Raw genomic sequence first — 23,745 nt, 5'->3', positions numbered from 1 at the left:
ATAACTTTTATGGACAGAATTTCTATGCGCAGTCAAGGCGTTGAGGGGTTCCAGTTTGGTAACCGCAGGATTAGGTCTCTGCTTTTTGCAGACGATGTGGTCCTGATGGCTTCATCTGACCGGGATCTTCAGCTCTCGCTGGATCGGTTCGCAGCCGAGTGTGAAGCGACCAGAATGAGAATCAGCACCTCCAAGTCCGAGTCCATGGTTCTCGCCCGGAAAAGGGTGGAGTGCCATCTCCGGGTTGGGGAGGAGACCCTGCCCCAAGTGGAGGAGTTCAAGTACCTAGGAGTCTTGTTCACGAGTGAGGGAAGAGTGGATCGTGAGATCGACAGGCGGATCGGTGCGGCGTCTTCAGTAATGCGGACGTTGTACCGATCCGTTGTGGTGAAGAAGGAGCTGAGCCGGAAGGCAGAGCTCTCAATTTACCGGTCGATCTACATTCCCATCCTCACCTATGGTCATGAGCTTTGGGTCATGACCGAAAGGATAAGATCACGGGTACAAGCGGCCGAAATGAGTTTCCTCCGCCGTGTGGCGGGGCTCTCCCTTAGAGATAGGGTGAGAAGCTCTGCCATCCGGAAGGGGCTCAAAATAAAGCCGCTGCTCCTTCACATCGAGAGGAGCCAGATGAGGTGGTTCGGGCATCTGGTCAGGATGCCACCCGAACGCCTCCCTAGGGAGGTGTTTAGGGCACGTCCAACCGGTAGGAGGCCACGGGGAAGACCCAGGACACGTTGGGAAGACTATGTCTCCCGGCTGGCCTTGGAACGCCTCGGGATCCCCCGGGAAGAGCTAGACGAAGTGGCTGGGGAGAGGGAAGTCTGGGCTTCCCTGCTTAGGCTCTTGCCCCCGCGACCCGACCTCGGATAAGCGGAAGATGATGGATGGATGGATGGATGGGTCCGCCACATGTATCTTTATCTGCAGATTATTAAGTAAACAAGTAAAATAAAAATTACGAGACAACACTTTCCCCCAAATCAGCAAACAAATAAGTTGAATGGATATAAAAACTATGTATTCTGATACATGTACAAAAGTACATTAATCCAAATTTCATTCGACACCACAATGTTAATATATAATGTGTCCATACAGGGCCGCTCATGGCTAAATTGGCTAAGCAGAGTTTACGCTTTTTTATTTAACTGACACAATTTTTATACTTTTTAAAATCAAACTTAAAATCAATTGGATGCATATTTTATACTAAAACTAATTCATGAGAATCAACTCGTCCAATATATTTTTTGTGCAAAATACCACATTTAAAATAAATAAAACATACATATGGTATTACCAAATAACAATAGGACTGTTTTTCAACCCAGCACTATAGTGATGCACACTACCGGGGACAATTTCCTGTAAAATTTGACATTATATTTCTATCAGTGATGGAGCAGGAAGGCGATAGTTTTGTGGTAAAATTTCATATTAAGCGCCCTGTCATTTATAATTTGACATTTTACATGTACTTCTTCATGCAGGAGAAATGCGGTAATCTCTCATTTATCGCTGTTAATTGGTTCTGGATCTTTATAGTCTTTTAATCTGATATAGCACTGCTGCCTGAGGCTGAGTCAATCAGTCGCAACAATACTGAATAGCATGCTCTGATTGGTGTGGTCTCATCATTATTGATATTAATCTCTTGATATAGTATATTTAGTAGGACTGCGAATCTTTGGGTGTCCCACGAATCGATTCAATATCGATTCTTGGGGTTGCGATTCGATTTAATATCGATTTTTTCGATTCAACGCGATTCTCGATTCAAAAACGATATTTTTCCGATCAAAACGATTCTGTATTCATTAAATACATAGGATTTCAACAGGATCAACCCCATTATGCTGACATGCTGGCAGAGTAGTAGATTAAAAAAAAAATGCTTTTATAATTGTAAGGTACAATGTTTTATCAACTGATTGAAATAATGTAAATTTGTTTTAACTATTAAACAAAGCAAAAATATGACTTATTTTATCTTTGTGAAAACATTGGACACAGTGTGTTGTCAAGCTTATGAGATGCGATGCAAGTGTAAGCCACTGTGACACTATTGTTCTATATTTTTTATAAATGTCTAATGATAATGTCAATGAGGGATTTTTATCCACTGCTATACTGAAATTATAACTAACATTGATACTGTTGTTGATGATATTCATTTTTGTTTCACTACTTTTGGTTTGTTCTGTGTCGTGATCGTGTCTTCTCTCAATTGCTCTGTTTATTGCAGTTCTGAGTGTTGCTGGGTCAGGTTTGGTTTTGGAATTAGATTGCATTGTTATGGCATTGCTGTGTATTAGTTTGTTGGATTGATAAATAAAACATTTAAATAAAAAATAAAATTTTAATTAAAAAAAAAACGATTAAAAAAAGAGAATTGATCTATTTTTGGGGTGATGTGTTTAAATATTAGGATTTTTCCCCACAACCCTAATATTTATCTATTTTTATACTTGAAAATGCTCAATTTAGGGCAGACAGTTAGGATATGCTTTAAAAAAAGGGGAGGGGGGGTGGTGCTGTATGCTGTTTTACCACAAATAAGCAAATGAAAACAAACTATAATTAATGACACATTTGCAGATTTGAAGAAAAAACTCAGATAAAATGGATATGTTTGAAATACTTAAGTGCCCTGACCACTCCCCAGATCTGAAATAAAAAATAGACTAAAAATGATGGGTCCACTTATATACACATTCATCTGAATCTGCCAATTAGTAAATACCATAAAATGAATTTAATTAGATTAAAAAAAAGAGGGAATTTACATGTATTTAAATAATTAAAATACAAATGGTGGGTCTACATTTAGTCACACTAATGCAGATGTCTGAATAAAATTTAAATAAAGTAAACATGGTGTGTCCACTTATATTCAAATGTACTAATAAGTAAATTAAAAGATGGCCACAAACATTTCCCACTTTTGAATAAACAAACAAATACATAATAAAAAACAAGGCTATACTAAATGCAGTAAAACGAAAGACTTTGGTAAAAATTCAAGCGTTTTAAAAAAACATTTCTGTGTAGTAATTAGAACCAGATGTGCAAAAGAAGAGGAGGAGCTGCCTTTTTTTTTTTTTTTTTACTGCACAAGATGAGGAGAGAAAAAAAAAATCCAGGAAGTCCCAGACACAAAAAAACCCGCTACGTTTGCAGAAAAAAAGAGGAGTGGATGAAGAGAACACAAACCGTCCGTTTAACCTTTGAACCGTCTTCCTTTGTCTCGGTGAGAAGTCACAAGACTGATTCCCGGTGCTAATTGTGCCGAATGTCAGCGCCAACGGTAAGCAGCCGAGGAGGAAGAATAATTCCACTTTATTCCGCATGCTGATTAATTCCTCTCTTTCCCCCCCACTTTTCCTTATAATTAACATTTGTGCCGCTTAACGTGACGTTGTACTCCTTTTTCGCTGCAACTTTGTACTTTTTTTGTAAATACATCTTTGCACGCTGCTCTTGTAGACACTTGACGTCCACAGCAAACTACTTTTTAAGTCATGTCGGTCCACTTCAGCCCGGGTTCGGATTCAGGTGTGAATGGGTGAGAACACTGACCTTACACGGGAAACATTAACCTATTTATTCATGCCTGTGTCTTTTTTCCACTGTACTGTTTGAGCGTTCAACCCTTTTGTGTGGGACTTTTTGAATGTTTTTTTTTTCTTTTTTTATTGATTTTTAGGAGTGTTGCAAGGATGGATGATGCTAAAGTGGAGATTGATGATGGGAGGGATGATGCAGTGGCACCTGACACCATCTACCAGTGAGTACAATATGTCATATTCTATTTCATATACAAAACACTTTTTTTTAAATCCAGTATTATCTCAATTTACGAGTTTAATTGGTCTTGTGATGGAGCTCTTAACCCAAAACACTTGTACCTCAAATTAATTGAAATCAATTTACCTTATTTTCAGGACTGTAAGTCGCAGTTTTTTTTCATAGTTTGGCCGGGGGTGCGACTTATACTCAGGAGCAACTTATGTGTGAAATTATAAATGATAAAATAAATGATACATGGGTTGTACTTGTACAGCGCTTTTCTACCTTCAAGGTACTCAAAGCGCTTTGACACTACTTCCACATTTACCCATTTACACACACATTCACACACTGATGGAGGGAGCGGCCATGCAAGGCGCTAACCAGCACCCATCAGGAGCAAGGGTGAAGTGTCTTGCTCAGGACACAACGGACGTGACGAGGTTGGTACTCGGTGGGGATTGAACCAGGGACCCTGGGGTTGCGCACGGCCACTCTCCCACTGTTCCACCCCGTCACATTACCGTTAAATATCAAATAATATTATTTAGCACATTCACGTAAGAGACTAGACGTATAAGATTTCATCGGATTTAGCAATTAGGAGTGAATTGATTAACGTGGACCCCGAGTTGAAAAACTTATTTAGGTGTTACCATTTAGTGGTCAATTGTACGGAATATGTACTGAACTATGCGATCTAATAATAAAAGTTTCAATCAATCAAACAGATTGTTTGGTAAATGTATAGCATGTTATAGTTATTTGAATGACTCTTACCATAATATTGAACGACTCTTACCATAAACAGTTAAGCATTGGCACAAACGTCATTTCCAAAACAGAAAGTGCAAGATTAACAAAAAAAAAACGCATAAATAACCCTCTCAGTGGGTTATTTATGCGTTATGTAACGTACACTTATTCAGCCTGTTGTTCACTATTCTTTATTTATTTTAAATAGCCTTTCAAATGTCTATTCTTGGTGTTGGGTTTTATCAAATAAATTTCCCCCCAAAATGCGACTTATACTCCAGTGCGACTTATATATGTTTTTTTCCTTCTTTATTATGCATTTGGGCAGGTGCGACTTATACTCCGGAGCGATTGATACTCCGAAAAATACGGTAATTGTTGTTTGAATTATTTTCTCATGTAACATGCCTTTTAAAAAAAAAAACTTTTAGATAAGAAACATTGTATAAAAAACAAAATAGAAAGTACTACGAACAATTATAGTAGTTTTATGAAATAATGCAATTAGGGCTGGGCGATATATCGATATACACGATATATCGCGGGGTTGTCTCTGTGCGATATAGAAAATGACTATATCGTGATATTCGAGTATACGTTCTCATGCAGTTGCTTTTAGCTGCGGGCATTACACTACAGGCTCTTCCCACTCTTTCTTGTCTCTCCTTCTCACAGACAACAAGCGCGTCTTCTTACATACGTTACATACTGTCACGTCACACATCACATACGTAGACGCCCTCGCGGAGCAGAGAGGTAGCAGCATGGGTAACGTTAGCTGTGATGCTAGCAGAGCCGTGCGAGTGGTAATACGAGAGAAAGAATGTGCGAATGACGGAAGAATTAATTCACAAGAAAAACAGCAGGGGGTCCGTCATCTGGCGGGGGTTTGGCTTCAAGTGGGAATATGTTGAACCGACAACCGTAATTTGTCAAGTGTGGGCCAAAAGCTTTGCTACCAAAAGTAGCATTACTGCTAATATGTAGCATCATTTGAAAAGTCTCCTGCTATGAAGAAGAGTGCTTACTTCGCATTTCAACATATCCGTTCGGTGCCACACGCCCGCACCATCAAAATGTCGAGGCAAACATTTCCACATCAACACTGTATGAAAAAAATAGTCAACAACATAATTTAATTACGTCCATAATAACCTACCACATCGCGAAGGACGGACACAATTTGATTTTCTATTATGCAGGTCATTTTTATTTGACACTTAAAATGTCTCTGACAATCTTGCACTTTCTGTTTTGGAAATTATGTTTGTGTCAATACTTAACAACTGTTTAATAAATACAGTTTTGGTCAATTGACTTAGTTGTGATTTCCTTCTGTGCATGAAAGTTTAAAATGAGCAGATATTAATGTAGTATGAAGAATGTTTTAATGTAGACACGTAGAATCATCATACTGCTGTGATTATACGTATCAAGTGTTCATTCAAGGCCTTTATTATTATTTTTTTTCCCTTTGTTATGAAAAATGGAGGATTTTGTCATGAAAAAGGGAGTTTTTTTGTGTTGGTGCACTAATTGTAAGTGTATCTTGTGTTTTTTTATGTTGATTTAATAAAAACAAATGAATAAAAATTAATAAAAAATTCTTCTGCGGCCAGGTATCGGGCCGCGGCCAAGTGGTTGGGGACCACTGATATAAAGGATCTTTGACCTGTGTTTTTATCAGTAGTGTGCCGAAAAGTGCTTCTCTCTCATAGAGAATTTTTGACGGACAGTTTTTGAGTCTGTTTTTAAAAACAGCTAAATGTTCCTGTCATATAAAGCAGTGGTCCCCAACCTTTTTGTACCTGCGGACCGGTCAACGCTTGATAATTTGTCCCGCGGCGGGGGAAGGATCTTTTTTTTTTTTTTTTTCATGAAAAAGGGAGGTTTTTGTCATGAAAAAGGGACGTTTTTAGGGTTGGTGCACTAATTGTAAGTGTATCTTAATACAAATAAAAAATGTAAATAAAAATTCATAAAAAATTATTTTGCGGCCCGGTACAAATCGAGCCCGGTGGTTGGGGACCACTAATATAAAGGACCTTTGACGGACATTTTGATTGGTCTGTTCTTAAAAAGAGCAGAGTACTTCTCCCATATAAAGTATCTTTTAAATGGACCATTTGTTGGGGGCGTGGCGTGTTATAAAAACAGCAGAATGGTCCCGTCGTTTAGGTTCTTTGACTCACTTTTGTCTAGTAGGTCCTTTTAAAAAAAATACAAGTACAGTACGAAGGGGATTTGTATGACCCCATTCGTCACAGTTTACCTGACACATGAAACGTGACAAATTGGGGGTTTGCACTTATTACCCTAGTAGAGTGTTGATTATCTTAAAATGTTTAAGTTTTAATTCCAACGTTGACCACAGCGTCAGTTGCTATGTAGAGTGGCGCTTTACATAATGTTCAGTAGACTGCATTTTAAAATGAATAACCCACCCGTATTTCCTCTCACGTGTGTTCCAACCCGGAACTCATGAACTCATGAACTCATGAACTCAGGGACGGCGTGGCGCAGTGGGAGAGTGGCCGTGCGCAACCCGAGGGTCACTGGTTCAAATCCCACCTAGAACCAACCTTGTCACGTCCGTTGTGTCCTGAGCAAGACACTTCACCCTTGCTCCTGATGGGTGCTGGTTGGCGCCTTGCATGGCAGCTCCCTCCATCAGTGTGTGAATGTGTGTGTGAATGGGTAAATGTGGAAGTAGTGTCAAAGCGCTTTGAGTACCTTGAAGGTAGGAAAGCGCTATACAAGTACAACCCATTTATAACCCATTTATGTGTGGCCAAATTAATCACTTACCTACTGTATGCTTCTCTCCCTTTGATAATTTTTGACACTTAGTTGAGTCTGTTGTTAAAAACAGCAGATTGTCTGTCTATCTGTGTTGGCCCTGCGATTAGGTGATGACTTGTCCAGAGTGTACACCGCCTTCCGCCTGAATGCAGCTGAGATAGGCTCCAGCACCACCCGCGATCACAAAAGGGACAAGCGGTAGAAAAGGGATGGATGGATGGTCCGGTCATAAAGAGGATCTTTGACACACATTTTTGCATTAGGTCCTTTGAAAATATAAGTGTGCTTCTCTCTCATGAATAATCTGTGACAAACACTTTTTAGTCAGTTATTAAAAACAGAGTTGTTGTAAGATCTTTGACATGCATTTTTGCAGTGCGTCTTTAAAAACCGCAGTGCTTCTCCAATATAAAGAGTCTTTGTCAGATATGTTTTCAGTTGGTTCTCACAAACAGCAAAGTGTTCCTGTAATATAGGATCTATTGATAGGTGTAAGTCCTTTAAAAAAAAAAGAGTGCGATTCTGTTCTGTAGAGGCTTTTCAACAGACATTTTTTTTGGAGTCGGCTATTTAATAACAACAAAGTCGTCCTGTCAAATAAACAATCTTTTACTTACCTTTTTAATGTAGAGCTTTTAAAAATAGAAGTGTGCTTTTGTTTAGATAATCTTTGACAGACATTTTTTCAGTCTGTTCTTGAAAACATCAGCTGTCATATAGAGGATCTTTGACTCTTGTTTTTGCAGTATGTCTACGGAGCCCTCACATACGGTAGAGGTTGTTTAACTACCATAAACATATTGCTTTTGTTTCACTTTCTTACATGATTATATTAATCATTTACTAAGGTTAAAAGACACAAATAAAAAAGTGAAGAATAGTGAAGGGGGAGGTTACCAGATGTTTTTATTATGTATTTGTTGTTTAAAACATAAAAAACAATCTATCATTTCAGCACCTGCAGGAAGTATTTTTGTTTTGTTTTATTGAGCTTAATTATGAAAAAACACAAGAACATGACATTTTCAGAATTTTAGTTTTCTCATAATAAAATGTTAAACAGAACAGATTCTTTTTGACTTTGGAAATTTTAATGGTAAAATGCTAATAATGAGGATTTTATCTAATTTTGCAGCAATATCCGGAAGAAGATTACTCCCTTTGTTATGTCCTTTGGATTCCGGTGAGTGTCTTTTGGAACTTTTGAAATAGTACTGTCTAATTTCGAAGGGTAATATGAAGTCTTTTCATTCTTCCTCAGTGTATTTGGAGTAGTACTGATCCTCGTTGACATCGTACTGGTCATTGTGGACATTTCCCTGCCGGCCAGGAGCAGAGGGGTTGGAAACTCTCTGGAGACGGTGTCCCTCGTCATCTCCTTCTTCTTCCTGGCCGATGTTCTCCTCAGGCTCTACGTGGAAGGGTAAAGTAGTCAAGTAGATGAACTGTATGAGCGCTTCTGATTGGCTGTTGAAGAGGAAGTTACGAATGAGGAAGTTGTGCAGGAAATGAAATCTCCTCCAGGAATCTGCTGTTAAATGTTACAGGAATTGGAGACTTTTTAAAAAGACATTTAACTTTTTTCCCCTACTGATTTGAAAGGTTTAAAGTGTATTTTGGCTCCAAGCTGAACATCATTGACGCCTGTGTTGTGGTCGTCACGCTGGTGGTCACCATAAGCTACACCTTCACTGACCTGTCAGGGGCCAACCTCATTCCCAGGTACACCAATCAAAATAACTCCATTGATTTAGTTTATGCCATTATTAGTGGAAAAACACACACTGGACACTTCCTTAGATATACCCGCACCAAAACAAAGATGTGTACCCAAAATCCTTTATTTTACAACGATAATAACGCTCCGTTTTGATTTTGCTTTTGTGCATGCTCAGACCTGTGATGATTTGACTTTGTGAATTATTTATTCAGTTTTAGTATTTTCACTTAAAACATTTTCATTATAGTTTGAAGTAATAAATATTTTATTTATTGATTAATTATAATCCAAATTTAATAACGCTTTGAAGTGGTCAACATTTTTCCTTTTAAAATAAAAAAATTGAATCTATAATGTACATAAAAAAAGATTTAAATTTAAAAATTTATATTAGTGTAAAATATGAATAGGAAAAAATTCACTTCTGTATGTAACACATTAAAAAGACTCTTTGTCGTAACGAATGATACTTAGTAAAACCAATACTACTAAAGTGTAACCGAGTAGCTGAAAGCTATTGGAGAAGCTCGGAAAACTGCATCATGATGCCAATAATACCATATCCAGGGGGTTAGGTTCAAATATTCATTTTCAAGGTGCAAATATTAAAAACTATTGATTGTGAGGTCTAGACATTTATGCATGCAAACCAACAGGTAGTGATTTTTTTTCCCAAGTGAGTTGCCGTTTTTCTTCCTGTCACTTACAGCAGTGTTCTTAGCAATGTAGTCACAACAGAGAGAGACGCCTCAGTTTCTTTGTTTGTTTTTTGTCCTAAAAATATTCTTTCTCCAACCGGTCTTGAAACTAAAGCTTTGCTTACATTCTTGTTTTCAAGTGCTTTATTTCATCATAAAAGGTCTACATTTTCTTTGTCATTTCGTCCTCCAGGGTGGTCAGCTTTCTGCGCTTCTTGAGAATTATAATTCTGGTGAGACTGTTCAGGCTTGCGGCCCAGAAGAAAGAGTTGGAGAAAGTCACAAGGAGGATGGTAAGCATGAGTGAGCAGATATAGAATGAGTAAATAGAGATATAGAGTGAGTAGACTCAATGTAGAGGACATTGTGTACCTCTTTTTTAGGTCTCGGAGAACAAGCGGCGCTATCAGAAGGACGGTTTTGACCTCGACCTCACCTATGTCACAGGTAGGACCAACGTAGCTTTGCATGCAGCTCATTGACGTTCTGTCTCACGCTTCCTCTTGTCGTCTTAGACCGAGTCATTGCCATGTCTTTCCCTTCGTCTGGGAAGCAGTCCTTCTACAGGAACCCAATCAAGGTATGACAGTTCCGCCTTATTTCTGCTGATCGTGGTTCTATGGTCAAAATAATCCATAACCTACCTTATTTTCCGGACTAGAGAGCACACCAGTATATCAGCCTCACCCACTAAATTTTAGGGAAAAAGTATATTTTTCCATATACTAGCAGCACATATATATGTTGAGAAATTATTTATTTACACAAAAATATGTTTAATTGCATACCTTTGTATCCAAACGGCTGATCAAACAAAACGGAAGTCATCGTCAGACCCACTAGCTGTTGAAGCTAGCTCTCCAATTAGTTAAACAGACTCAATAACCCCAAAGTGATGTCTCGGTGAGTTTAACGAGGAATTTGTGAAACTGAAACAATGCAAAAAGATTGCTGTTGGAAGTTAATAGTAACTAACACAGACACTCGAAAACGTGTTTGCATAAAATGCTAACAATGCTGGCGTCATTACATTACGATAGCACGTACAAATATGCATGAAAACACTCCTACAGACATCATACATGGGGCGGTTTAGTAAGTATGAACAGTTCTATTATTAAACTTACAAATGTTGGTTTTAGTAATAAATAAAGAATCCATATGAGTAGAATGCTATGGATGGCTAGAAGACTGTACTGCACTCTACTTCCGGTAACTTGAAGGCACTAAATGAAGGGACACTGCAGCACCTGATGTGAGCAAACTAGTCCGAAAGATGGCGCCATGGCACAAACATTAACACACTTTCTCTGTGCATTTGCGTGTTTTGTTTTTTTAATACTTTTTTTATTATGACCGTCAACATAAATTAGCCGCACCGCTTTATAAGCCGCAGGGTTCAAAATGTAGGAACAAAGTAGCGGCTTACAGTCTGGGATTTACAGTAATACCGTGGATTATACCATAATTTTCCAATTCAGTTCACCATAGAACAGTCTGAAACAGTAAAACATTGCAGAAACCGCACTTGGAATTCTACTTTTGTCATTATCGATTATTCAACAAACATTAGTGTGTCTTGCTCCACCCTCAACAAGTATTCCTAAGTGTACTTTAGCGATTATTGGGGGATACCGTTATGTTGCAGGATAAATACATTGGATCCAACACCTTCCCCTCAGACTAGAACTCCATCCATTTATCCTTTTTCTACCGCTTGTCCCGTTCGGGGTCGCAGGGGTTGCTGGAGCCTATCTCAGCTGCACACGGGCGGAAGGCGGGGTACACCCTGGACTAGAACTGTCCAATCTAAGTCTACGAGCGTGAAGTGATGAACTGGAGGCGAGACACTTTCTAAGACAACCTGCGCAGTCCAGTTGCGTAAAATATGCACCCTTGGGTGAAAACGAAGCCTCTTTCACAGTCTCCACAAAATTGGTGCTTCAGTGCTATTCTTATGCTTGTTGTATAATAAAATCCAAATTGTAGTTAACAATTAACTGAAGTGTACGAAAGCCGGATATAACTGAAATGTCCAGTTATATCTGGCTTTCGTACACATTGCAAGTATGCATTCATGTCAGTTTTTTTCGGTTTTGTCATACTCAGAAAGTAGTCTTTGCCTTTAAGTTGGATGTGCCCCTCTTGTCTTTTAATGAGCCCTACAAAGTGTTTGTACAGTAAGTATTGTACTTATTACATACCTGATGTTTGATTGTAACAGGAATTTTAGTTGTAGTTTTCATTACCAAATTTGGAGGTGTTAAAATTGCCATGTAATATCTGTAATGCTTATCAGTAGCATGTGTATGGCAAAGCCAATGTAAGTTAGCATTGAGGTAGTGCATATTGAAAAGTGGAGCCATACTTTTGAGCGCTTTATATCAGGCATACTTGTTTTGTTGGCATGGAAAATAGTCAAATTACTTAGAAGCAGTCCGCTATGAATATGCCGGTTTATCTGCCAGGTGCCGAGTCTGCAACCGGAAGTCACAAAGGTATCCAAATGTGGTACCAGTTGATTTTATGTTTATCGGTACTCTTTCGGACCAACAGAATTAGGTCAGTACCTAAAAAGTACTACTTTTGATACCCACGACTCTGTTGCTGCAGCCAAAGCTGGGAAATTGCAGTCGTGGGTTTCAGGTTTGTCCATTTGCTCTAGTTCTGTGTGAATGGCACATAAAGACAAAAGGCGTTTAAATGCAGACTTTTACAGGCTGCTGAAGTTCAGCAAAGAGCAATTTGTCAGTAAAAAAGGGATTCCAGGCTTTGATTTTTGCCCACAGGAAGTGGCGAGGTTCCTGGACACAAAACATGACGGCCATTACAGAGTCTACAACCTTTGCAGTAAGTTTGCATCACTTGTTGTCCCACGCAGACAAAACGAGAACTGCATGGTCATAGACAACCACAGTGTGTCCCAGCAGGCATCTTTCACACAAACACTGAAGAAATCTGATGAAAAAAAAACTAGAAGTGTGGGAAACAGACCCCTCTAATCGTGTTTTGTATGCTTGTTTTGTCAGGTGAGAAAGGCTACGACCCTCAGTTCTTCCACTACAGGGTGGAACGAGTGTTCATAGATGACCACAACGTACCTTCTTTAGAGTGAGAGACTTTTAAAGGGGTCATATTTATGATTTTTTCCCCCTACATTTAAAACACTTCTTTGTGGTCTACATAACATGTAATAGTGGTTCTTTGGTCAAAATGTTACATATATTATGTTTTACAGACCATTTACAAGCCGCTTTCTGACCGTCTCTTCAGGATGCTCTGTTTTGTGGGCGGTCTTATTTACGTGCCTCCACTTCGACTGCCTCTTTCCCCGCTATCTTTGTTGCAGGTTTTAGTTTACTAGCGTTAGAACTGTATGCTACTTTGTATTAGAAATGGCAATAGTGAAGGATGGATGTGCATGTACGAGCCAGTCTGCCCCACAACAGGAGGATAGAGAAAACTGAGGAGCTTATTGACTATAGCGCGGACTACAATGGTCAACACGTGTGATGCATTCTGGGTACATTTCTATAATCTATAGATAATCTGCAGACTTCACACAATGCAAATAACTTGTTTGGAATGTCCTCCTTTGTGTGACGTTTTTGCCAAGTATGAAGCAAGGCAAGATTGTTTTATAAATATCTTCACAATGCCTCCACGGTTTGATTTCAAATTCTTAGAACTTATGTAGATCCCAAAGACACATCAGCAGGTACTGATAGGTAAAAACAGGTGGTTATGCATAATAGGTCCCCTTTAAATTGCATCGTAAAAGCTAAGAATTTGTTTAAAAATCTTTATCTCTTTCTAATGAGACAACTTTGCGCATCTTATTATATGAATCACAACCTTTTTAAAGAAGTTTGTTTTCCATCATTTGATTTATTTGTTTGTAAAGATAACTACAAAATTAAGCTTCAGTCATGTTACAAGAGAGCTCAGTTAGAATAACACATTTTGAATATAGAGAACATACAAACCCTTTATTGATTGAATAAAAATATTAAAATTCAACAATATAGTGGATTTACAAACAGCTTAAATTATGCACAAAACAAACTATAACCTGGTACCCAAGAACTTACAACAATTAACAAGATAAGAGATATGTGACCTCAGAGAAAAATTTAACTTAAAACATTTGAATGCATGTACAACAGTTAAAACCTTTAGTACATCAGTAATTTAAATTAAATTATGGAATAGTTTAAGTAAAGAAATCAAACAATGTTCTTATATGATCCAATTTAAGAAACTGTTCAAACTTAGTATTTATAAAATACCAAGAAGAACCATGATAAACATTTTTTGATAATCTTATTCATCCCACTATATGGAATACAATTTATTTAACTATTTATTGTTATTATATATTTTTTTAATTGCATTTAATTATCCATGCAATATATTGTGAACAAATTGAGAACAGAAAGTGAACATTAGTGTTAGCAATTGCTATGTAATGGAAAAAGTGTAGCTTATTCCTATTCCTTTTTGAACATGTTGAAAAGAGAAACTTGAAATGTGATGTATCATGTTGTAATAGTATGCATATTCAAAATAAACTCAAACGATGAACCATGTGTGTTCCAGACTGAGTACAGGTAGTGAACAAATAAATGCGTTAGAAATCGCTATGAAAATAATAAGGGGTAGAGTTGAATAAATTATTCCACCTACACATGTTCTGACATGTTGCAATGATAAACTGGAACTATCTGAAGTAACATTGTAACGTAATGAACTAATACCATAACTATCATGCAACGTTACGCTAAAAAAAAAAGACTACAACAAAAAATATTTGCTGCAAAATTAGTTTTCTCCAACCGAGCCAGAGCTTTTCTTCCTATCACTCACACAAATAAATTTAAAGTGTCTTAAACAACAATTTAAAAATACATGTCGTTCAATGAAGCAGAGCAATGAACAAAATTATACGATATATTATTTTTTAAACTAATCCACCATTTTATTTGATATAATTGGTATTCTGGATGTGTAAAAATGTAATAAAGTATGTTTTTTTGCAGATGTCAAAATATAACAGAACATATGCAAGGTGGAGGACGTTTATTGAGCTTTACAAATGACAAGACAATGCTAGTTCTGATTGTGTGCGTGCTTGTGTGTGTTTGTGTGCGCTTCAGGGACATGTTGAAATATACGGCCAGCGTGAGAGAGTGGATGTCAGCTGACCCCAAAAACGTCATCGCCATTCACTGCAAAGGAGGGAAAGGTAATTTCTCATTTTAGGCTTGTTTTTGTGTGCAGAAAGAAAGTTGTGCTGTCTCTGCTCTACAGGCCGTACTGGTACTCTGGTGTGCACCTGGCTCATTGACAGCGACCAGTTTGAGAATGCGCAGGTATACACTTGCATGTTCAAATTTGACATCTTTAATCTGCTGAAATCTCTTCATTCTTTACCAGGACAGTCTGGATTATTTTGGGGAAAGGAGGACGGACAAGAGTCGAAGCTCCAAGTTTCAAGGAGTGGAGACTCCCTCTCAGGTAAGACTGTTTTGTTTCTGTTCAGACATCTTTTTTCATGACACTTGAAGCCAAAATTGTTTTACTGTACCACAGAAAAATTATACATTACAGCCTTGTGCAAAATTGGCTGCAGGCAACCCCAAGGTTGCGGCATTTTGAAGAATCCAACTGTCAAGATTGGCTTTAGCTGAAGAGAAGAAATGATAAGAATATAAGAACATAAAGCAAATAAAAAGGATGAAGGAAAAACAACTAAGGATACACACAAAAGGTGTGGAGAAACCAAAAACGCACATAAAAGGTGTAGAGAGAGGAAACGGCTGCCACTACATGGTAGCGCTGGGACTGACCCACAGGAATGAGAAGCGTGAGTGAAGCCAACACAGAGGAGATGAACACAACTGGAAGGGTGAATCATCGAGAGTCTAATGTTGCTGAATGCAGGGACTGTAGTATCAGGTGTGCGTACAGATGTCTCCGCCTAGTGACCGAGAAACCAGTCACTGCAACAAAAAGCAGACAGGCGGCACCAGTGCTGCCTGATCATGTCACTAACAACATTACTACCTCGGCATGCGCTATAAAATGTTGCTATTCAGCTACTGGCGAGAAACTGCAATTTACAATGAACTCATTTGTGCTACAGTGCAGCCGGAAAGTATTCACAGCACTTCATTTTTTCCACACTTTATTATATTACAGTCTTATGCCAAAATGGAACAAATTCATTATTGTCCTATAAATTTTACACATAATACCCTATAATGACAATGTGAAATATATATATTTTTTTAAATAATTGTTTGCACGTGTTCAAACTAAAAAAAAATACAGTGACAATTGTTTTGTTTTTATGCTATTTAAAAAAAAATTAAAAACAAAAACAAAATCACATGTACGTAAGTATTCAGACTCCTTGCTCAATACTTTTTTGATGCACCTTTGGCAGAAATTACAGCCTCAAGTATTTTTGAATTCGACGCCACAAGCTTGGCACACTTATCTTTGGGCAGTGTCGCCCATTTTTCTTAGCAGCACCTCTCAAGCTTCATCAGGTTGGATGAGAAGTGTTGGTTTTCATCCAGGATGTCTCTGTACATTGCTGCAGTTATTTTAGTCTAGTTATGGTGGTGACCAAGAACCCGATGGTCACTCTGTCAGAGCTACAGCTACAGAGAATCTTCCAGAAGGACAACTATCTCTGCAGCAACTCACCAATCAGGCCTGTATGGAAGAGTGGCCGCAGGGAAGCCATTTCTTTGTAAAATGTTTGCCAAAATGGATCTGAAAGACTCTCAGACCATGAGAAACAAAATGATCTGGTCTGATGAGACAAAGTTTGAACTCTTTGACATCACCATACCATCCCTATAGTGAAACATGGAAGTGGCAGCATCATGCTGTGGGGATGTTTTTCAGTGACAGGAACTGAGAAACAAGTCAGTATAGAGGAAAAGATGAATGCAGCAATGTACAGACACATCCTGGATGAAAACCAACACTTCTCATCCAACCTGATAGATCCTGAGAGGTGCTGCAAAGAGGAATGGGCAACACTGCCCAAAGATAGATGTGCAAAGCTTGTGACATCTTATTCAAATGTACTTGAGACTGTAATTGCTGGGAAAGGTGCATCAACAAAGTATTGAGCAAGGACTGGACTCGGCCTGGTTTTAAAAACCCATTTAAACAAATCTAATTTCATTAACAACCTGGTCTGGTGAAGATAAGGTCTTTTTTTAAATAAATAAAATAAAATAACATATAAATACATTTTCTTGGATATAAAAGACAGTAAAACAATATAAAAACAATTAGATAAAAAAATGGTAATTAATGAAAATGTTAGTGGATCAGCGGCACACACAGTGATGTGTGCTTCAGGGATTGTGTCCCTAGCAGACTGTATTGTCCATGTTGTGGGAACCAGAATATTGGTAGCAGAAAGAAACATCCCCTTTTGTGTGAGTGGGTGTGGAGGAGTGTGAATGGGGGAGGGAGGTTTTTTTGGGGGTTGATGCACTAATTGAAAGTGTATCTTGTGTTTTTTTTATGTTAATTACATTTTTTTTTAAAGAAAAAAAAAGTATTGAGCAAGGGATCTGAATACTTATGTACATGATATTATTTTGTTGATGTTTTTCTTTTTAATAAATAAACAAAAAAATAACTGTCACCATGGGGTATTTTGTGTTGAATTTTAAGGACAACAAAATGTGGAAAAAGTGACTACTTTCCGGATGCTTTGTATTAATGCTGACTAGGCAGTTTGTTCCTCATGGCTGTTACATTGTTTCTGTTGCTGAGCTATGCAAACATTTTTATTTTGACAATGTTAAAGTTTTTGACAGGTTATTTCAGTTGAAATTGAATACGAATGCTAAAAAAAATAACTAAAATGCTAGACACTAAGTAACAAAAAATATGACTTGTAGGTACAGTATATAACTATGAATGAAATGTTAGCATGCCAACAGTTAGCATGTGTCAAGTACCAATGTATATAACTGAGATGTACACCTGCAAAATAGTTTAAAAAAAATAGTTAAATAATGCTGACATGCTAACATTAGTATTAGTAATAGCAGTATTCTAACAGGAAGCATAAATCAAAGTACCAAAATATATGACTGAGATATATACTTGCAAAATTTGGCAAAAACTAGCATGTTAGTTAATGTTTGCATGCTCACATGCAAACAGTTAACATCCGTTAAGGGATAAAATATGACTGAAATGTATACCTGTAAAAACAGCTACAAAGTTAACACGCTAACATTAACATTTTGACAATATAATATGCTTCAAGTACCAACATATATGACTGAGGTGTAGATGAAAATCTTAATTTCCCCTCGGGGATTATTAAAGTATTTCTGATTCTGATACCTGTAAAATTTGCCCAAAAAAAAGCTAGCTTGCTAACAGTTGGCATGTGTCATGTACTATACTGTATAATTCGGAGATGTTTACCTCCAAACATTGCTATATAGAAAGCATGCCATTTAGCAATGTTAACTGTGTGACTGCTGAGTAGTTAGTTGAACATTTATGCTACAAATAGATTGTGATCCTCTATGCACATGAAGTAGTAGAAAAAAGTGATGTCTTTTATGTGTACTACAGAGCAGATACGTGGGGTATTACGAGGTCTTGAAGACTAAATTCAACCGGCAGCTTCCTCCTCCAAAAAGCCTGAGGATCAAAAGCATCCGCATCCACTCCATAGCAGGTCCATAAACCTTAGCGACCATGATGCTATGACGATTATGTCTGAGAGGCGCCATCTTTACTCTCCTTGTCAGGTGTGGGTCGAGGGGACGGCAGCGACCTGAAGGTGAAGATCGTGGTGAGGAAGGAGCTTGTGTTTCAGTGTGCGTGCGCCACACAAAACAACTGCTCGGTAAGTCTTTTTTAAAAAAAAAAAAAAAAAAAAAAAAAAGGTGCAGACAGAACAATTTTTTACCTTTTTTTTTTTTTTTTTTTTTTTTTTTTTGTAGGTCTTTCCTGACATGGGCAGCAACGCAGCAGTTATCAGCCTCCATGATGGCCCTGTGGTGCAAGGAGATGTCAAGGTCATGTTTGAGTCCACTGCTGTGAGTGCTTTTATTTATTTTTATTTATCATACACAAGAGTTTTAGCAGTATATTACAGTATATATGAATACAACAATAACAATACTGCCACCTTGTTGTGGTGGAGGGGTTTGCGTGTCCCAATGATCCTTAGAGCCATGTTGTCCGGGGCCTCTATGCCCCTGGTAGGGTCTCCCATGACAAACAGGTCCTAGGTGAGGGACCGGACAAAGTGCAGCTGAAAGACGTCTATGAAAAGACAAAAGCAAGGACCAAGGTTTCCCTCGTCCAAACACGAGTCACCGGGGCCCCACTCTGGAGGTAAGGTCCGAAACAACCACCTGGCCGGGCACAGCCCGAAGAGGCAACGTGGGTCCTCCCTCCAATGGATTCACCACCCATAGGATTGGCCATTGAAGTCGGGTGCAATGTGAGCTGGGCGGAAGCCCAAGACAGGGCCCTTGGCGGTCCGATCCTCGGCTGCAAAAGCTAGCTCTTGGGATGTGGAACACCACCTTGCCGGGGGGGAAAGAGCCTGAGTTGGTGCGCAAGGTAGAGAAGTTCCGGCTGGATCTAGTCGGCCTTGCTTCGACACACAGCAAGGACTCTGGAACCAGTCTTCTTGAGAGCGCCACCATCCGCAGTGCACTGAGAGAAGCGGTGCACTGTCAACACCGTGTATGGTGGGGATGGTGTGCCGCTGGCCTCTGTTGTAGATCAGTGGAAGGAAATGCTTCGAAGACCTCCTCAATACCACTAACATTTCCTCCAATGAGGAAGCAGTGTCTGGGGACTTTGTGGTGGGCTCTCCTATTTCTGGGGATGAGTTTGCCGAGGTAGTCAAAGAAGCTCCACGGTGGCAAGGCCCCGGGGTAGATGGGATCTGCCCGGAGTTCCTCAAGCCTCTGGATGCTTGGGGCTGTCTTGGTTCACAAGACTGCAGCATTGTGTGGACATTCGGTGGCGGTGCCTCTGGATTGTCAGACCAGGGTGGTGGTTCCCCTTTTTAAGAAGGGGATCTGGGATCACACTCCTCAGCCTTCCCGGTAAGATCTCTTCAGGTGTACTGGAGAGGAGGCTACGCCGTAGAGTCAAACTGTAGATTCAGGTGGAGCAGTGTTGTTTTCTTCTCTGTCGTGGAACTGTGGACCAGCTCTATACTGTGGGAGGCCACCCAACCAGTCTACATGTGCTTTGTGGGCTTTGAGAAGGGCTTTAACCATGTTCCTCGGATAGGCCTGTTGGGAGTGCTCAGAGAGTATTGGGTATCGGACTGTCTGATTGTGACGGTCCGCTCCCTGTATGATCAGTGTCAGAGCTTGGTCCGTATTGCCGGCTGGAACTGGGACCCGTTTTTAGTGAGGGTTGGACTCCGCCAATGCTGCCCTTTTGTCACCGATTCAGTTTACAACTTTTAATGGACAGAATTTCTAGGTGCGGTCAGGGCGTTGAGGGGATCTGGTTTGGTGTGTGCAGGATTACGTCTCTGCTTTTTGTGGACGATGTGGTCCTGATGGCTTAATCTGGCCAGGATCGGTTTGCAGCTAAATTTGAAGTGACTGCGATTAAAATAGTTCCTTAGTCCTTGCCCAAAAAAAGGGTATTTTGCCTTAGCCTTGAATGAACACTGGATACACACAGTGGGGGAAAAAAGTATTTTAAGTTGCTGCTTAAGTTGCTGCCTCTGCGTCTGGATCTCGGATAAAAGGAAGAAGATGAATGGATAAGAATGACTTAAATATACGCATATGTCTTACATTACCCATCCATCCATTTTCCACCGCTTATTCCCTTTGGGGTAGTGGGGGGCCGCTGGTGCCTATCTCAGCTACAATCGGGCGGAAGGCGGTGTACACCCTGGACAAGTCGCCACCTCATCACAGGGCTGTCTTATATTGTATTTAAGTGTATTTAAAAAAAAATAGGGACAGTATATATTATTAAACTGTATTTAAATGTATGATTTGTATCATACATTTACATATACATCATAATTCCCCTTGAAGACAGATTGATCTTATCATGCAGTACAATTTTAAATATTTTAATGCTTTTATTATTATTATATGCAACACATTTTAAATCGGGTCATTTTCATACCTGTTGGGTACTGAAATATTTAGAATTATAACTATGATGAAAATAAGACATCAAATATGTAACGTTTTTTAATCACCATACAACAGTATAAATGTGGTTAAAAATTTGCTTCCTTAATTGGTTTTGTAATTTATATAACCAACCATGTTTACTGTATTCCCTAACACTGTATTTTACATCCATCCATTTTCTCCCGTTTATTCCCTTCGCGGGGGGCGCTGGTTTCTATCTCAGCTACAATCGGGCGGAAGGCGGTGTACACCCTGGACAAGTCGCCACCTCATCTTTAACAATATTAAAAAAGAAATCAACTTCAGAAAAGTTTTTTGTATTTAAATTATTATAAATATGAAAATAAATACAATTTATCAAGACATACAATAATATATAAAATCCATTTAGTTTTTTTTAACAATACAATGGTAAAAATTTAATGAAATGTGCATTGTATGATATATCGTAGGTAGGTACAAAAGCTAGTATAATATCAGTCATTGAAATTAAATAGTAAATCTTGTAAATATGACATTGCTTCTGAAGCTGTTTATTTATGGTTTCCTTCTCAGGGTATTCCTAAAGGATACGAAGACGTCCCCTTCTACTTCTGGTTTAATACTTCCTTCATAACAGACAACAAGTGCGTCTCCTCACCTACAGCAGTATTTTGTATTCATGTGGAGTGTAAAAATTATTTATTGTTGGCTGATTTGTTTCTTCAGGCTGTTTTTATCCAGAGAGGAAGTGGACAACCCCCACAAACCCAAAACCTGGGACTTGTACAAGGAGGGCTTTGGTATCACTGTGTCTTTCTCAGACAACTGATAATCATAATAAATGTATAAGGTAGGGTGGTTATGGGGTTGTGTGAGTGAGACTTGTCACTACAAATCAACCAAGAGAAAGTAATTTGAGCACATATGTAAAATGAAATTTCTATAAAAGCATGGACTCAGTTTTTGTGAATTAAAAGTTTGATGCAAATACACAACACCTACTTGTCCAGACTATTAATAAACCTGTTCAATGTGTTCTCGTATTAGAAATTCAGTCTTAAATGTTCCTAAAGGTATCCACTGAGTCAATGCAGTGGTGGGCTGTGCTATCCCACCTAGGCCTTCAGTTATGTCTGATTACCTCACAAAATACCATCATTTATGTCACCACATGACCATTGCTGGAGAAATACTATACAAAAAACACATTTACTGGGCATTGAATTACCACCAACAGTGTACAAAACGGGTTATATTCTGGCGCATTTATCAATCAATCAGTTTGTTTTTTTATATAGCCCTAAATCACAAGTGTCTCAAAGGGCTTATTGATTCAAAAATCAATAAACCCGCATCAGCAATTAAACATATCGTATGTGGTACTGTCAAAATTAAAGTAGCAAAAAAACTAACTGAAAAAAAAAAGAAATACAATTTCTGAACTCACAATTTGTAGAATCCATTCGAGCTTCCAGTGTTAGCCGACAAGATGTAGTTTCTCCTTGAATATCCTTCTTGAAAATGGCCTTGTAAATATGTGTTGTCTTCCAATAATAAAAGATACAGACGAGGCGTGTTGGCTGACTTCTTAAAGTTAACTCCACAGCGTGCTAATCAAACACATCTCGCTGCTGGCATGGCTAAACGGGTCTACTGTGCATGCTGGGTAATGAAGTTCTGATGTTACCTGGCTCATTACATCACAATATGTCTGCTTTAGGCCATCTACAAGGCCTTACTGACAACTCGTGATCCATTTGTCTATCGCTACTTTCTGTCAAATGTTTGTGTCCGTTCACATACAGTGCAGTCACTTACAGTTCTGAAGGCCTGCGGCAGATTTGGTACAGCACGGCAACATAAGCAAGCTGAATTCTGATTGGATAAAAACTCTATAACCAAAAAAAAAAGCGCTGGAAGGAGCATAATATGAGATGAAGAGAATATGAATTACTTTTTAGATATTTAGGGAAAGTCAATTAAAAATTACTTTTAATTATGATCGTGATTTATGGTTATGTTAGGCAAGCAGAGAAGGCCTTGCTGGCCCTGACGGCACACCACTGGTCAAATGATGCCCAAGCATTACATGAAACACCAGGGTTGATAATGCCACTTTTACACCTAAACATCTGCTATGTCATTTGTATGCAAAGCGCCAAACTTTTTATCAGGTAGTGCTTATGACCGCTCGCTTTAAATGAAGTCTGAGTGCCACATTTTACATTTTTTGTCACCGCCACCATCACATCTAAATGGAACTAAAAGAAAACTAAAAACAAAATCCCGAGTGTGGGATTTTTTAGATTTTATAGCACTAAGATCTTTTCTTGTTTGCTATTGAACGCATTACCAGAGTTGCGTATATTCTGTGTTACTTTTAGAGCACAGCGAGGTCAATTGAGAATTTTGTTGGTCAAATCACATTTGCAGGTCAAATGTAGGAACTTTAATCTAGTATCAATGCAGGATCAATAGAGCTGCATACTCACTGCGGTCATTTGTCAATTAGAGATGACATGGCTCTTTGAAGGGAGACAGATCTTGAGACATTCCTTTCTCAAGAATCATTCAAAAGACTGGCACCTGAAGGGTGCATTGACTTTTTTTTTTTATATCCAAAAAGTGTGTTAAGTGTGACCATGTCTGTTGGCATTTTGTGTTCGATTTGTTGGCACCATTACTAGGGGAGGGTTTTTGCATTGGGTCATTCAAGTAAATTGCTGCGGTCAGGATCATTCATATCATAATCGATCATAGACCTGACATACTCATGTCTGCAAGATGGCGAAGCAAGGGTGAGTGATTT

The 23,745-nt window shown here is 38.7% G+C and overlaps 1 protein-coding gene and 1 long non-coding RNA gene across 3 annotated transcripts; one reads left to right on the top strand and one right to left on the bottom strand.

The window, feature by feature from the left end:
- Positions 1-3,114: 3,114 nt before the first annotated feature.
- Positions 3,115-21,931, top strand: tpte (transmembrane phosphatase with tensin homology). Of its 2 annotated transcripts, none has more exons than XM_061898565.1 (18): positions 3,115-3,310; positions 3,710-3,790; positions 8,486-8,533; positions 8,612-8,773; positions 8,953-9,072; positions 9,962-10,061; positions 10,152-10,215; positions 10,284-10,348; positions 12,558-12,618; positions 12,798-12,879; positions 14,925-15,013; positions 15,079-15,140; positions 15,205-15,285; positions 18,394-18,499; positions 18,573-18,670; positions 18,768-18,863; positions 21,510-21,580; positions 21,663-21,931. In XM_061898565.1, exons 2-18 carry the CDS (start codon positions 3,723-3,725, stop codon positions 21,763-21,765), a joined length of 1,476 nt encoding a protein of 491 aa, XP_061754549.1. In that variant the 5' UTR covers positions 3,115-3,310; positions 3,710-3,722; the 3' UTR covers positions 21,766-21,931. The 2 variants fall into 2 exon arrangements, with proteins under 2 accessions (XP_061754549.1, XP_061754548.1); XM_061898564.1 differs by lacking the exon at positions 3,115-3,310 and adding an exon at positions 3,347-3,568.
- On the bottom strand, positions 8,319-22,705 carry LOC133551630 (uncharacterized). The gene is made up of 2 exons (XR_009806531.1): positions 22,384-22,705; positions 8,319-8,761 (listed from the first exon to the last, which is right to left on the bottom strand). It is a non-coding gene; the product is annotated as an uncharacterized LOC133551630 (long non-coding RNA).
- Positions 22,706-23,745: the final 1,040 nt, after the last annotated feature.

This window comes from Nerophis ophidion, linkage group LG04 (assembly GCF_033978795.1).
Source record: "Nerophis ophidion isolate RoL-2023_Sa linkage group LG04, RoL_Noph_v1.0, whole genome shotgun sequence".
Lineage (NCBI taxonomy): Eukaryota > Metazoa > Chordata > Actinopteri > Syngnathiformes > Syngnathidae > Nerophis > Nerophis ophidion.
This window is presented reverse-complemented; position numbering and strand designations above follow the sequence as displayed.

Bases quoted from the DNA above. Each gene is read 5' to 3' on its own strand.
- tpte (XM_061898564.1), top strand. From the start codon at position 3,525: ATGTCGGTCCACTTCAGCCCGGGTTCGGATTCAGGTGTGAATGG. The intron at 10,349-12,557 runs GTATGACAGTTC...TTTTGCCCACAG, and splicing joins TCTACAGGAACCCAATCAAG to GAAGTGGCGAGGTTCCTGGA. The intron at 18,671-18,767 runs GTAAGTCTTTTT...TTTTTTTTGTAG, and splicing joins CCACACAAAACAACTGCTCG to GTCTTTCCTGACATGGGCAG.